At 39.0% G+C, this 14,194-nt stretch overlaps 1 protein-coding gene across 1 annotated transcript in view; it reads left to right on the forward strand.

Moving 5' to 3' along the window:
* LOC126457088 (gastrula zinc finger protein XlCGF49.1-like) overlaps positions 1-14,194 on the forward strand; it is an 82,850-nt gene that overhangs the window by 40,940 nt on the left and 27,716 nt on the right. Inside the window, exon 2 of the mRNA XM_050093113.1 lies at positions 4,116-4,168. Within this exon, the coding sequence (XP_049949070.1) occupies positions 4,140-4,168 (29 nt within the window). The 5' untranslated portion in view covers positions 4,116-4,139. The remainder of the gene's footprint in view (positions 1-4,115; positions 4,169-14,194) is intronic.

Consider the following 14,194-nt stretch of genomic DNA (forward strand, 5'->3'; position numbering starts at 1 on the left):
ACAGTAAACCAATACTGCTACCAAGAAATTCGTGAAAAACTTCGAAAAAGGTCAGTCGTGTTTGGCCAGATGTTGCTAACAATGGGATCACAATAATGTAGCACCCCATACAGCATTGTCTGTTAGGCAATTTTTGATGTTAAAACTCCATTGTAGGTGGTACCACAACCTCTGTATTCATCTGACATGGCTCTGTGTCTTTTTTCTTTTTTAAAATTCCCAAAAGCAAAATCAGTTGTTAAAGGACACCATTTTGCAGTAGTATAGGACATCCAAACAGCTGTAACAAGTGCTTTTGCTCATGGGATGTAAATAATGTAGCAAGCTAAATAAACAACTCACTGAACATTAGAGCTACAAAGTTCTCTTAAGGTGCAAGACTGAGAACTTAATATCTCTGAAAAAGGATTCATCCAAAAGCTAGCAAAGATTTCAGGCTTATTTATGCACAGTTTGACACCTGCTATTTCGTGATTTGTTACCAGTACACCTTAAATTATGAACAAACAAAAGCATTTGTGACCTGTGTTACTAGCAGTACTAAAAATTACTTAAGCCGTAATTTTGAAGCAACAATAAAAATATTGAAATTTTTAGGATATCCACTTAGACCTATGTCATATAAATACTTCAGAACTGTTTGAAATAACTTTTTGTCCCATTATACTGGCTATATCACTAGATTCCGAGACGATGATAATAAGATGGTAGTGAAGAGTTGTGACTTACGGAATAATATATTTACAACAGTAATAGATGAAAAATATTAAGTTTCATATTTGTTGCTATTTTAATTCTCCAACAGTAATTAGATAAATATATGTGAATACCTTTTAATTCTGTATGTCCACAATCAACCATATTCTGTCTGTCAAAGGGTAAGTAATTTACCCATATGACTTCAGCTCCTTTGAATAAATATAGGTGCTCTCCTCTGTATTTTGTTGTTGCCATGACCATGTTGAGAGAGATGTATGGAAGGAAGTAGCAAGTTTCTTGATCCATCGTTGAATGTGTGCACTTAGATTTTGAAGAGTAAGCATGTCTATTTGAAGAGTAAGCCTGCCTGTGATGCGCTGAGATATCCTTTAAGCCTCTCCCACTGTATTTCATTGGCCATTACCTGCAGTATTATTGTTGACTGAAGAAAACCTGCTGACTAAACTCATTGAGTCCTTCAGGAACACACTTCTCAAGAAATCAGACATATAGGGATGTATTAGCACTTTGGCAGTAATGGTGAGAAGTATTTCGCAACTGTTTTTCCCAAGATCCATGATGATGCTGCAGTTTAAATATTTGGATAATTACACAGGTGGAACATATGAAGAAATAAACCAATGGTTATATTTCACACTAACCAAATGAATATGTGAGCTTGCAATCTTGCAAGAAGTCAATTTTTCTCTGAATGTGTAGGCCATAGAAGTTGATGATTTTGTATTTTTAATTTATTCATCCAAGGATTGTTTTACATTGACACAGGATTTGTCACCTTAGTAAAAGGGGAAAAAAAAGTCGTGTGTATAGACATATGAATATAGACAAGTGTTTAATTGGATAGGACAGATAGTTGGCTGTGGTGTAAAAAGTTGTCTTAATGTAGTGCATTTACCTCCTTTTATCACTCTACTTTCAAGCACACTGGAATGTGTGACATAGTTCTTAAAAGCTAGTTTAATACTTGGTCTAATGTTGAACTTCATAACACCCAGCTCCTTCAAGTGCCCATCTTTTCTTCCACACTCCTGTTTATTTTTAAATGTATTAATTTGTGAGGGAGGAAGGAACAATTTTTGGGATAATAATATGTTTTAACAGATTCATGAATAACCAACTGGTAATTCGAAATGGGCCACACTCATTGTCCTGATGATAATTTTTGTTCTGCATCTTGTCATGAATTAATCTCCACAACAAGCAGTGGAAACTCCAGAATGGAATGTAACAACATTATGAAAAGGATAGTTGGTACTCACCATATAGCAGAGATGCTGAGTTGCAGATAGGCACAACAAAAACTGTCAGAAAATGAGCTTTCGACCAACAAGGACTTTGTCAGAAATAGACCCCCCCCCCCCCCCCCCACACACACACACACACACACACACACACACACACACAACTAGCAGAGTAGGAATGGAGGATGGTAAAGTGCAGCCTGAAGGAGCATACAGGGACTAGGTGGAGAGAGGGTAGGACAGCTAAGTGCAGTTATGAGGTTAGACGGTGGGAAGGGGGGGGGGGGTAGCAGAAAATGAGAGAAGTGAAGACGGTGGGAAGGGGGGGGGGGGGTAGCAGAAAATGAGAGAAGTGAAAAGACTGTGGATGTGTTGGTGGAATAGAGGTTGTATATTGCTGGAACGTGAACAAGGAAGGGGCTAGATGGGGTAGGACAATGACTGACAAAGTTTGAGGCGAGGAGGATTACGGGAACATAGGATATACTGCAAGGAGAGTTCCTACCTGCACAATTTAAAAAAGCTGACGTTGGTGGGAAGACCATATGACACAGGCTGTGAAACAGTCACTGAAATGAAGAATGTCATGTTGGATGTCGTGCTCAGCAATGGTGTGGTCCAGCTGCTTTTTGGCCATAATTAGTCGGTGGACATTCATCCGGACAGACAGCTTGTTGGTTATCATGTCCACATAGAATGCAGCATAGTGGCTACATGCACCTAGCTTTCCTACCCTCTCTCCATCTCATCCCTGTATACTTCCACAAGCAGCACTTTACTGTCACCCACCCTAATCTACTACCCCTCTCCCTCCTTAACCCTGCCACCAGTTGCTACTCCCATCATGTGCTGCTGCTCGCAGTCTGGCCTCGGGCAGTCAGAGACACTGATCATTTGTGTGCGAGTTGTATTTGTGTGCGAGTTGTATTTGTGTGCATGTGTCTTTGGTGTCTATTTCTAACGAAGGCCTTTTTGGCTAAAAGTTCACTTTGTGACAGTCTTTTTTGTTGTGCCTATCTGCAACTCAGCCTCTTCGCTATTTGGTGAGTAGCAATTATCCCTTTCATAATATTGTTACAGTCTTTAACAACATCGTGAGAAACTCACTGAAGCATAAAAATTAGTTTTGTCTGACAGTGATTCTGTTGTGCAACTGAAAACCAAAATTATGTCATCTTCCCCACGTTTCAGTAACTTTTTCTTATTTTTGTGTGAGGTCAGGCCTTCGGTCCAAGACTGAGAGTTGGATTTACTTGTAACAATATACACTACACTGCTGTCAAATATTTGCCATCTGTAGGAAATGCATTTTATGTCATGGTTTAGTGGTATAGTTGCATTACCTACCCTTCCAGCAAGCTTCACACTGTAACCAGTTGTGTAGCTTTTCAGAATTAATGTAATCTGTTGCCTTTCTGCTGGCATCATGCTTAGACCCAGAGATGGACTATGATCGCTGCTCTATGTGACCATTCAGTAGATACATTATAGGCTTTCTACTATAAACAGCTATAGAGTCAATTTAAATAAATAATGGACCATTATGTAGAAGTGTCCATTACTTGGGAAGCACAGTATCATCAGATTGTAGCTCAGTATAATCAGATTGCAGTCCTTATGTGCTATCTACAGAATCTCCAGTGGAAAAAAAAACTTTCTTTATCAATAGTACAATTACTTGCATTAGTTCTAGATGGCAGAACCTCATGCAGTGGTTCTCAACGAAGTTTGATGGCTAGAACCTCATATGAAAGGTATCAAAAATCCATATTTGTTTTTTAGCACCTCTGACTTCTGTGTGAGATTCAGGTTTTCCAGCTTCCTGGATTTATTTATTTATTTTTTTATATACCACAGAATCCATCACTATAGATGTTGATACCTGAAGTTTTGCCGAAATCTTACATATGGAGTGACATGATTGGTTAGTGCTGATGGTACCTATTTTAGACACCACTTCTAATATACACATAATTTTAGGATGAGTATGCTTAGGTGCATATTCCACTTTTTACTTGTAAACATGTAACACATCTTTAGTTTCATTTTTTTGTGATTTATTTGTTGTGATTATATTATTAACAGTTGTCATTCTTGTAACCTTTTTTTAATTTTTTTAAAATTTTTTTTTAATTTTTTTTTTTATTTTCTCAGAAGCTTGCAAGAAGAAAGAAGAGCATGTCTGGTGATAGCTTCACATCAGGGAGGTATGTTATAAGTATCTGAATCTTCTTTCCCTCTCTCCTCTCCCACCCCTTCCCCTTCTCTCTCTCTCTCTCTCTCTCTCTCTCTCTCTCTCTCTCTCTCTCTCTCTCTCTCTCTCCCCCCCCCCCCCCTCTCCCTCTCCCTCTCCCTCCCTCTCCCTCTCCAAACAGGCCTTGGTTGGAAGGCCTCAACGGTACCAACTGCCATGTCATCTTCAGCTGGTAGGTGTCACTGGATGCGGACACGGAGAGGCATGTGGTAAACACACTGCTCTCCTGGCCATTGTCAGTTTTCATAACCTCAGCCACTACTTCTTAGTCAAGCAGCTCCTAAGTTGGCCTCATAAAGGCTGGGTGCACTCTTCTTGCCAACAGCGTTCGGAAGAATGTGATGGTCACCCATCCAAGTGCTAGCCAAGCCCACAGCACTTAACTTCAGTGGACTGACAGAAACTGGTGTTGGTGGTGTATAACAAGTGCACATAAATTAAAAAATGTGTATTGAAAATATTGCAGGCAAACTTTGTGAATGTCTTCCATTCTTCTTAATAATTTTCAGTTTTTTTACCATGTTTCTCACTCTGTATTTAAATCATTACTAATCTTTCATGGAACCCTGCTACTTATCCAAAAGTCCCATTTTTGAAAAAAAAATTTGTAAGCACTGTTCTCAAGATTGTGTGTCCATCATTCATGTTGGTGAAATAACATATTAAGTTTTCGAAAACAACAAGAAGTCACACTTAATATTTTTTATTTACATGTTGTGCTCTTCAAATGAACGAGCTGTTCAGTTTAAAGTTGGCTGAAAGCACTAAAGATTAATTTGGCTGTATTATAGTACTTACGCTTATGTTTAAAGTCAGTAATAAATTATGACACGGAGAGTGCCAGAGATTTAATTTAATTAATTAATTAAATAATTACATAATTTAATATTGTTGCAGAAGAAGCTGAGTAGCAGCGTGGTGTAGTGGTTATGATACTGAACTGTTGCATGGAGGGTCGTGAGTTCAAAACTCACCTGGACTGTACAATTTTAATTTCTATATTCGGTTCGAGTAAATTCTAGAATTATCCACAGATGTCAAGAACCATTGTACTGGAATGTTCTGTAGCTGTATATATATTGTATGTGTTCTGGCTGGAGGCAGTTAGCTCCGCGCCCTTTTATGTGAAAGTGCTGAATAAACCTTCGTTAAGTGAAGTTAGTGTTCATAATTCATCTACTTACACCTTCTTCTACATTACAATATAATAATGTAATGTAATTTAATAATAATTAAAGTTAATAATTTAATCTTTATCACTGTCAGTGTCATCATTTACTATTGTAATTTAAAAGTAAGTTTAAATACTATAATACAGGCAGTTTAATCTGTAGTGCTGTCAGCCGACTTTAAAAGTATATTCGGATGATGCACTTGTTCATTTCAAGACCAGAATTGGCAAATAAAACATACTAAGTGCGACTTGTGGCTGTTTTCAAAAATTTAATTTTAACAGTTGCTTCCCCTGCAGGCAAGGCCTTTTCTTGCTAAATAACTTATTGTTCAACAAATGACACATCTATCAGATTCACTCTTTCTGTTATAATGTTTACATTAAAAATTTCGTATTTGTAAATTGTCACAGCTTCTTGTAAACTCTATGCTCTGCCCACACACTGTTTCAAGGTGTGCGCATATATACTCATAGCAACAGAAATATGTGATTCAAAGATTATCAAATGAATAGTGTGGTTTAAATCAGTCAATACTACTTGAACTTGTACACAAAATTTACTTGATGTTTTCCAGATGGAGTCAGATAAGGCATGTGAATGCAGAGGTAGGCAAGCCAGATGTGAGTGCCCACCTTCTCACACCATGCAAAACCAGTGTGTTGCTGCTGTGCCTGTGGACTTCATAGCGCATTCCACTGACTGTACTTCTACCTCTCATTAATACAAATGGCCAAAATCTTCCCAGGGGGTGACCTAGCTTAATGGCTTCATAATTTGAATAATAATAGCAACTCAGGTTTACTAATGTACTTACCTACCCAGTGGTCACCAGTCCTGTAGAATGCATATGCGGTGTCAACAATCAGTTTCCACACTGAACTCTGTCTTGCTGTTTCTTCCCAAAAGGCTATGCTTAAAGCTTTGTCATTTATTCTTGTCATCTTCCCATCTGTTCCCTCACATGCCCAGGAGTCTTTTCTTGTGATGTGTACAATGAAAACTCTCTTAGGAAACTTGGTCTCTGTCAGAGAGATTATTTGATCAACCTGTGGGAGTCATCTGCTCTTTTGATATTGCAAAACGTTGGACTGGTTCATCATCAAATGTATTTCATTATGCTTTCTTGTTCTCCAAACATCTCCACCTCTCACCAGGCTCCCAGATTCTAATTGGTAATGGAGAAAATGAAAAGTATTAAATGCTGCGCCAGCAAGTTTCACTCACTCACAAACTTCTATAGCTAAAACAGTCAGTAACCTACTTCATATCTCTGAAAATGCACAGCATAGAACTTGGCTATGAGCAGTGTGATTACGTATTCTCTATCAAAATTTGTACTTTCCTGATTAATAGATGCAGGGGGGAAGGAGGGGTTCTTTAAGAGACCTATTCAAACTTTTTCCATAAAACAGTTGTTTATGTACAATTAATAGCATGTCCTGTGTTACGGGTGACACTGAATTGTAATATTTATTGCAATGATAAAGGGTAAAAGTGTGGAGGTGCTCTAGCAGTATTGGTTATGAAAGCTTGGCAACAGTGTATGATGCTCTACTCACCTCCTTTTTTCTGATGTATCTGACCTTACTCTCCTCACCCCCCACCCCACTCTCTCTCTCTCTCTCTCTCTCTCTCTCTCTCTCTCTCTCTAATCCAGCAGATTTCAGTAATAGAAGATATAGTCATTGTCAGATTTTTGCGCAGCAAAGATCTTTTCAGTCTGTGATGTGAACATTTGGTACATGTTTATTAGTACTAAATTACTCACAACCCATGAGTCTATCTTTACAGTAAATAATTTTTTTTGTAGAAAGACAAAGTTTCTGCAATATAGTATGTGCAAAATATTGTGAAAACTGTGTTGTATTGTTGTTGTTGTGGTCTTCAGTCCTGAGACTGGTTTCATGCAGCTCTCCATGGAACTCTATCCTGTGCAAGCTTTTTCATCTCCCAGTACCTACCGCAACCTACATCCTTCTGAATCTGCTTAGTGTATTAATCTCTTGGTCTCCCTCTAATTTTTACCCTCCACGCAGCTCTCCAATACTAAGTTGGTGATCCCTTGATGCCTCAGAACATGTCCTACCAACCGATCCCTTCTTCTAGTCAAGTTGTTCCACAAACTTCTCTTCTCCCCAATCCTATTCAATACCTCCTCATTATTTATGTGATCTACCCATCTAATCTTCAGCATTCTTCTGTAGCACCACATTTCGAAAGCTTCTATTCTCTTCTTGTCCAAACTATTTATCGTCCATGTTTCACTTCCATACATGGCTACACTCCATACAAATACTTTCAGAAACGACTTCCTGACACTTAAATCTGTACTCAATGTTAACAAATTTCTCTTTTTCAGAAACGCTTTCCTTGCCATTGCCAGTCTACATTTTATATCCTCTCTACTTCGACCATCATCAGTTATTTTGCTCCCCAAATAGCAAAACTCCTTTACTACTTTAAGTGTCTCATTTCCTAATCTAATTCCCGCAGCATCACCCGGCTTAATTCGACTACATTCCATTATCCTCATTTTGCTTTTGTTCATGTTCATCTTATATCCTCCTTTCAAGACACTGTCTATTCTGTTCAACTTCTCTTCCTAGTCCTTTGTTGTCTCTGACAGAATTACAATGTCATTGGCAAACCTCAAAGTTTTTATTTCTTTTTCATGGATTTTAATACCTATTCCGAATTTTTCTTTTGTTTCCTTTACTGCTTGCTCAGTATACAGATTGAATAACATTGGGGGGAGGCTACAACCCTGTCTCACTTCCTTCCCAACCACTGCTTCCCTTTCATGTCCCTCGACTCTTATAACTGCCATCTGGTTTCTGTACAAATTGTAAATAGCCTTTTGCTCCCTGTATTTTACCCCTGCCACCTTCAGAATTTGAAAGAGAGTATTCCAGTCAACATTGTCAAAAGCTTTCTCCAAGTCTACAAATGGTAGAAACGTAGGTTCGCCTTTCCTTAATTTAGCTTCTAAGATAAGTCGTAGGGTCAGTATTGCCTCACATGTTCCGATATTTCCACGGAATCCTGTCGCGTCCCGGCACGGGTCCCGGATGCCAATATAGAGTTGGTCGAGCCTGCGTGGTGCAATCGGGATGTTGACGACAATTATGGGTTTGCGGTTCCCTTTAACTAGTCTTTATTACGGAGGTGAGAGGGAGTAGAATCTCCTGGACTGTCTAAGGGCGTGTAGGAGGTGTAGATACCTTAGACAATACTTCCAATAGGTAGCGGGTACAATGGGGGAATTGGCAGCACTGAAAACAGTAAGGTGAGATTTATCCTTTAACGTAATTTATTAAACTAATATCACAAAGAACATGTGAGGTGTCAGACCCCTCCCCTTACTCTGTACACTTCTATAGATTCAGCCAGAATCTCCACTTTACTCTTCGTTTAAATAAAGGACCCTGATCCTATCCACAGGAGACAAGCACCAGCCAGTGGCTTGTTCCTTCTATTGCTGAAACTAGCTGTAGAGGCTACTTGAGACAGAGACAAACTGTCCCTGTTCAAAACTATTCCACGGTAAAACTTCTACTTAACTGACAGTTGTAGTTGATTCCACCAGAGCATCACCGTCTTCTCGTAGTTGCAGTTACTACAAACTCACCAGTAGCGGATGCTACCTTCTTGATGCTGCCGGGCCTTGGGCGCTGCTTGTGCCCTCTTCGACTTCTGCGACGACTCTGCTTCGTGCTGCTCGTGGATGCCCTTAAATACCCATTGCGAAGGTCTGCCCTGCTCGGACGCAGCCCTCGCATCTGCTTTCTCTAACTTATTTTTCGGTCTTCCCGGACATTTCGTCACTGTGGACCTACATTGGTTTCGATATGTCGGGCCGAGTCCCAGATGGAAAGTTCCTTCTCACCCTCCAAGGTCTGAGAGACGCGCTGTTCGTATCCTCGACGTGTTTACTAGCTCAGGCTGTTTGTACTGTGTGACACTTTCCCTTCCGTGTCTGCAGTACTGCGTGGCGTCCGCATAAGAAATACTGGCTGAACCTTTACTTTATGAGTAGCTATGTCATTTTGTTAATTAAATCCTCTGGGGACCTGACACCTCCCCCCAAAAGTACATTAATGCGCACTACTCAAAGTGCCGTTAATACATCAAATTATTACAATTCTTTGTTTTTCCTGAAAGAGAAACAACTTTACATCGCAATATCACAAAAATGTTCCTTATATTACCCTGAAAGAAAATGACTACTTGCTATGTTCTATCGTGTATTCTTTATAAATACTCTGTCGTCCGCATCTCGTGGATGCCTTTCATAAATTACTATTTCTTCATCTCTGTCTCCTGATCTTACAGGTAGTCTAGATGTTTCAGTTGTGTTAGCTACCGTTGTTCTTACACAAATCGAGCGACAATAGCTCCCTCCTCCCATCTCGTCAAACAACTTCTTGTATAAATATTTACAACAATTACACTTCGCACAACACAGAATTACAATGACTATGACAATTAAACTTATACTGATACACGTAGTTATTGAATATGTTTGGACTCTTTTCTCTCTCTCTAATTCAATTTGTTCCTTGTCTATGAATTTACTAATTTCGTCCAGTCTTTTACCTGCTACTCTTAAATCATCTAGATTGGAAGTGACGTGCTTCAAAGGTAAATCAAATCTTATTTCCGACTCATTAATTTTCGTTTTCACTTCCTCACAACAATCTAAATTAATATCTACGTTAGGTATAATATCTTTCCTAGTATAGTTGCTTTGAATCACTTTATCTGATTGAATATATATGTGTGTCCCATATCCTTTACAATTCTTTTTGAATTTTATTATTCCTCTCCCAAGAAGTTTTATGTCCTGTGACGGATGTGAACTGCATAAAATCGTCATGTCTTCCTCCTTAGGTACTATATATAACCATGCTTTGGTACTCTAATGAGTCCATAAACTTCGTTCCAAGGAAATCATTTTCTTAACACAATTAGTTGGGATCTGTGACTCTTGTAGTAACTTCACTTCACAGTCCTCTTGGTCATACATTGATATTAGGCCAAATGTCTGTTTACATATTTTTCTATTCTTATCTATTTCCTTACATTCTAAATGCTCATAGGATACCTTAGCATATAACTTTTTAGAGCTATCTAACAGTAAATATTCTTTTTCCGGCTGTATGTAAGTAAACTGTCCTGTGCCAGCCGTTACTTCCACTGGTAGTGATAACATCTTATATAGATTAAATTCCTTATTTTCAATTAGGGGTTATTTATAACATAACCTAATACTTCCTTGGTTACAAATACATCAAGATCCATAACTTTTTAAAGTATATACCCATATTCTTCTACTAGAGGGATGGGAAATCTTACGTCTCTTAAGTCGTCTTGAATTAATCTTAAATTCTGAACAATCTGCACTGGATTCACAATATGAGGTGCAAGGATACCCTTCTGCCCATGAACTATGGCACTTACTAATTGTTCATATTGCGCACCTATCTCATTAAACAAGCCTTGCAACTGTAGGAGCTGCTCATTGATCGTCATGAATGCTGCCATCCGTTTCAAACCATGATCGGTTGTTTTCAACGAATACATGATAAATTTTTCCAGGTTGGCCATTCCGTTCTTGAGCAATAGCTCATTTGAACTGATTGATTCTACCGTTCTGTTTAGACCAGTCAAAGTGGCTCTGACTACAGCCACTTGCTCTTTTGATAACTTCAATAACTGCTCAGATCTTGCTTCCATCTGATCAATATGAGTTTTATAATATGCAGCATCCACCTCGTCCAAAGTGCCGAACAATATTTTACTGATTTCTCCTACAAAGTTAAAAATACCTCTTTTCTGCCGTCTTCCGGGTCTAGTTAATTGATGTATAAGTGATTTCGTTTCTTGTAACCTTTCTACACTCTGTTCGACTCCATTACTTAATATGTTACACTCAGTTCTGCTAATGTTTAAACGCACTAATTTTTCCCTACATTGTTGCACCGCCATTGTTCCCATCCTTGCAGCAGCATAGAATTTCTCATCTAATGTTTTAAGGTTAAGATATGTTACCAGTTTCCACGTTGTACTAGTAATTTCTACTTCTCCTTCATGGTGGTAGTACAGACCTGGAGACGCCTTTATCAGGTGAATTTCCACGAAATTGTCCACTTCACCAGGTGCTTAAAAACAGTATGACCACCCCACGCAGATGACAATCCAAATCCAAAATGTCGCGGGTCTGGGCACCATGCTGGGCCTGTAAGCGAAAATAGCCTAATAGTATGGCTTCAGCCTGTTAGCATGTACTTTTAATTGTTGCTTCCTATGCGTTTTCAATATTACATTAGGCAAATCTACTTCCAATACTTTGTAGGGACCTCTAAATTGGGAATCTAGTTTCTTCGATCTCCTGCGTCTCATGGTTTCGTCATGTACCAGCACTCTGTCACCCATCTTAAAGTGTCGGGAATTCTCTGTCTTGTCATAGTAAGCCTTGTTGGTTAATTTTGCCTCTTTTATTTTCTTTCGTGCTACCATATGTGCTTCCTGCATTCTTGTTTTGAACTGGTCTACATAATCGTCATAATTATACCCTATTGTGGCTGTCTCTTTCTATAAGATTCCTGGTACATTCACAATTCTCCCAAACAGTAGCTCGAATGGGGTATACCCGGTGCTGCTATGAGGGGTAGTATTAAAAACAAACGTACTGTAAGGAACCCACTTATCCCAATTGCTGTGGTCCTCGTTTATAAAAGGCCTTAAATATTCCACTAGCGTTCGATGCGTCCTTTCTAGCGCTCCATTCGTCTGGGGGTGAAAAGCAGTGGTCTGGATCTTTTTGATTCTCAATATTTTACATAATCTCTTAAACACTTGACTCAGAAAGTTTGATCCTTGGTCTGTTAACAATACTGATGGAATTCCGTATCATAATATAATTTCTTCGACGAATTTCTCGGCTATTGTATCTGCATCTTGCCTCTCCACTGGAATAGCTACCGTGAACTTACTCAAATCATCCTGAAATGTTAAAATATATCTATTACCTCCTGTTGTTACGTCTAAAGGACCAACTATGTCCATGTAACACTTCTCAAACACAGTTTCTGCCGTGTCTGTAACAACTAATGGCATCTTTATCTTACTTTGCGTAAACTTATTTTGCTGACATTTATCACATGTTCTAATGTATTGCTCGACATCACCTTTCATTCCTTTCCATGAACCGTATCTCTTTAAACGTTCTAGAGTTTGGTGAATACCTTGGTGTCCTCCTAGGGGATTAACGTGTACCTCCTTCAAAATTTCGGCTTTCTGTTCCTCACTTAGCTCTGCCTCCTCTTCCTCTAACTCATTAGTCTCGGTTATCATTCTTATTGGCTCTTGGCTTTCCTTCGCCTGTGCCTCTTCGTCACTTTGTCTCATTCGGCTCAATGCATCTGCATTGGCGTTCAGTCGCCCTGGTTTATATATAACTTCGTATGAATACTCTTCTAGTTTTAGCCTCCATTTTAATAAACGCGATGATGGGTCTTTCACACTGAAAATCCAAGTTAGTGGCTTATGGTCTGTGACAATTGTAAATTTCCTCCCATATACATATGGTCTGAATTGTTTTGTTGCCCATACTAACACTAAACACTCTAGCTCAGTTGCTGAGTAATTCCTCTCTGCTTTATTTAATGATCTTGAAGCATATGCTATTGGCAAATCGCTTCCAATCTTCCCCTGAGATAAAACTGCTCCAATCGCTTCGCCACTAGCATCTGTGGTAATAACGAACGGTTTCTCAAAATCGGGATATTGTAATATGGGGGGATTGATTAACTTCTCTTTTAACTGTTCAAATGCATCTTGCTGCTGTCCTCCCCATTCATAATTTTCATTTCCCTTCAGCAATTTGTGCAAGGGTGCTGCAATCTTACTGAAGTCCTTCAGGAATTTTCTATTGTAGCCTATTAATCCTAGGAGTCCTTTTAACTCTATTTTGGTTTTCGGTACTGGGAACTTCTTCACCTTTTCTACGTTCCTCTCGTCCGGCTGTACCCCTCTGTCTGTGATTTTATGTCCAAGAAATACTACTTCTTTACGCAGAAATTCACACTTATCTGGCTGCAACTTTAAGCTGTGTTCCCTTAGTTGATCGAAAATTTCCCTCAATTTTTCATTGTGTTCCACCAATGAGCTTCCATAACAAATATATCGTCTAAATACACCAAGCACTTGGTTCCTTGTAACCCAATTAGTGCAACATTCATTAATCTCTGGAATGTACTGGGTGCCCCTTTTAATCCCATTGGCATTCTCTTGTACTCATAGTGCTGATAATTGGCACTGAAAGCTGTTTTCTCTCTGTCCTGAGGGTCCATTAATATCTGATGGTAGCCACTTGCTAAGTCTAACGTGGAAAAATACTTAGCCTTTCCTAACTGGTCCAGTATTTCCGATATATTCGGTATTGGGAACGCTTCCCCTACTGAAATCTCATTCAACTTTCTGTAATCCGTCACCAACCTGTACTTCATTTGCCCACTAGCATCAATCTTCTTTGGAACTAACAAAACGGGTGCGTTCCAGGGACTCTGACTTTCCACAATAATATCATCAGCCAGCATTTTCTTTATATGTTCCCTCAATATCTGTTTCTGTGCTTCTGAAATCCGATATGGTTGAACATTGATAACCTTGCCTTTATGCTGAGGCAGTATCGGAAGAGTATGCTTTACTGTTTCTGTAAAGGATAACCAGTCCCCCTTTAAATGAAACACATCGCAATATGCACTACACAATTTCTGCAACTCATGCTTTTCTTCGTCATT

The sequence above is a fragment of the Schistocerca serialis genome, chromosome 2 (assembly GCF_023864345.2).
Source record: "Schistocerca serialis cubense isolate TAMUIC-IGC-003099 chromosome 2, iqSchSeri2.2, whole genome shotgun sequence".
NCBI lineage: Eukaryota > Metazoa > Arthropoda > Insecta > Orthoptera > Acrididae > Schistocerca > Schistocerca serialis.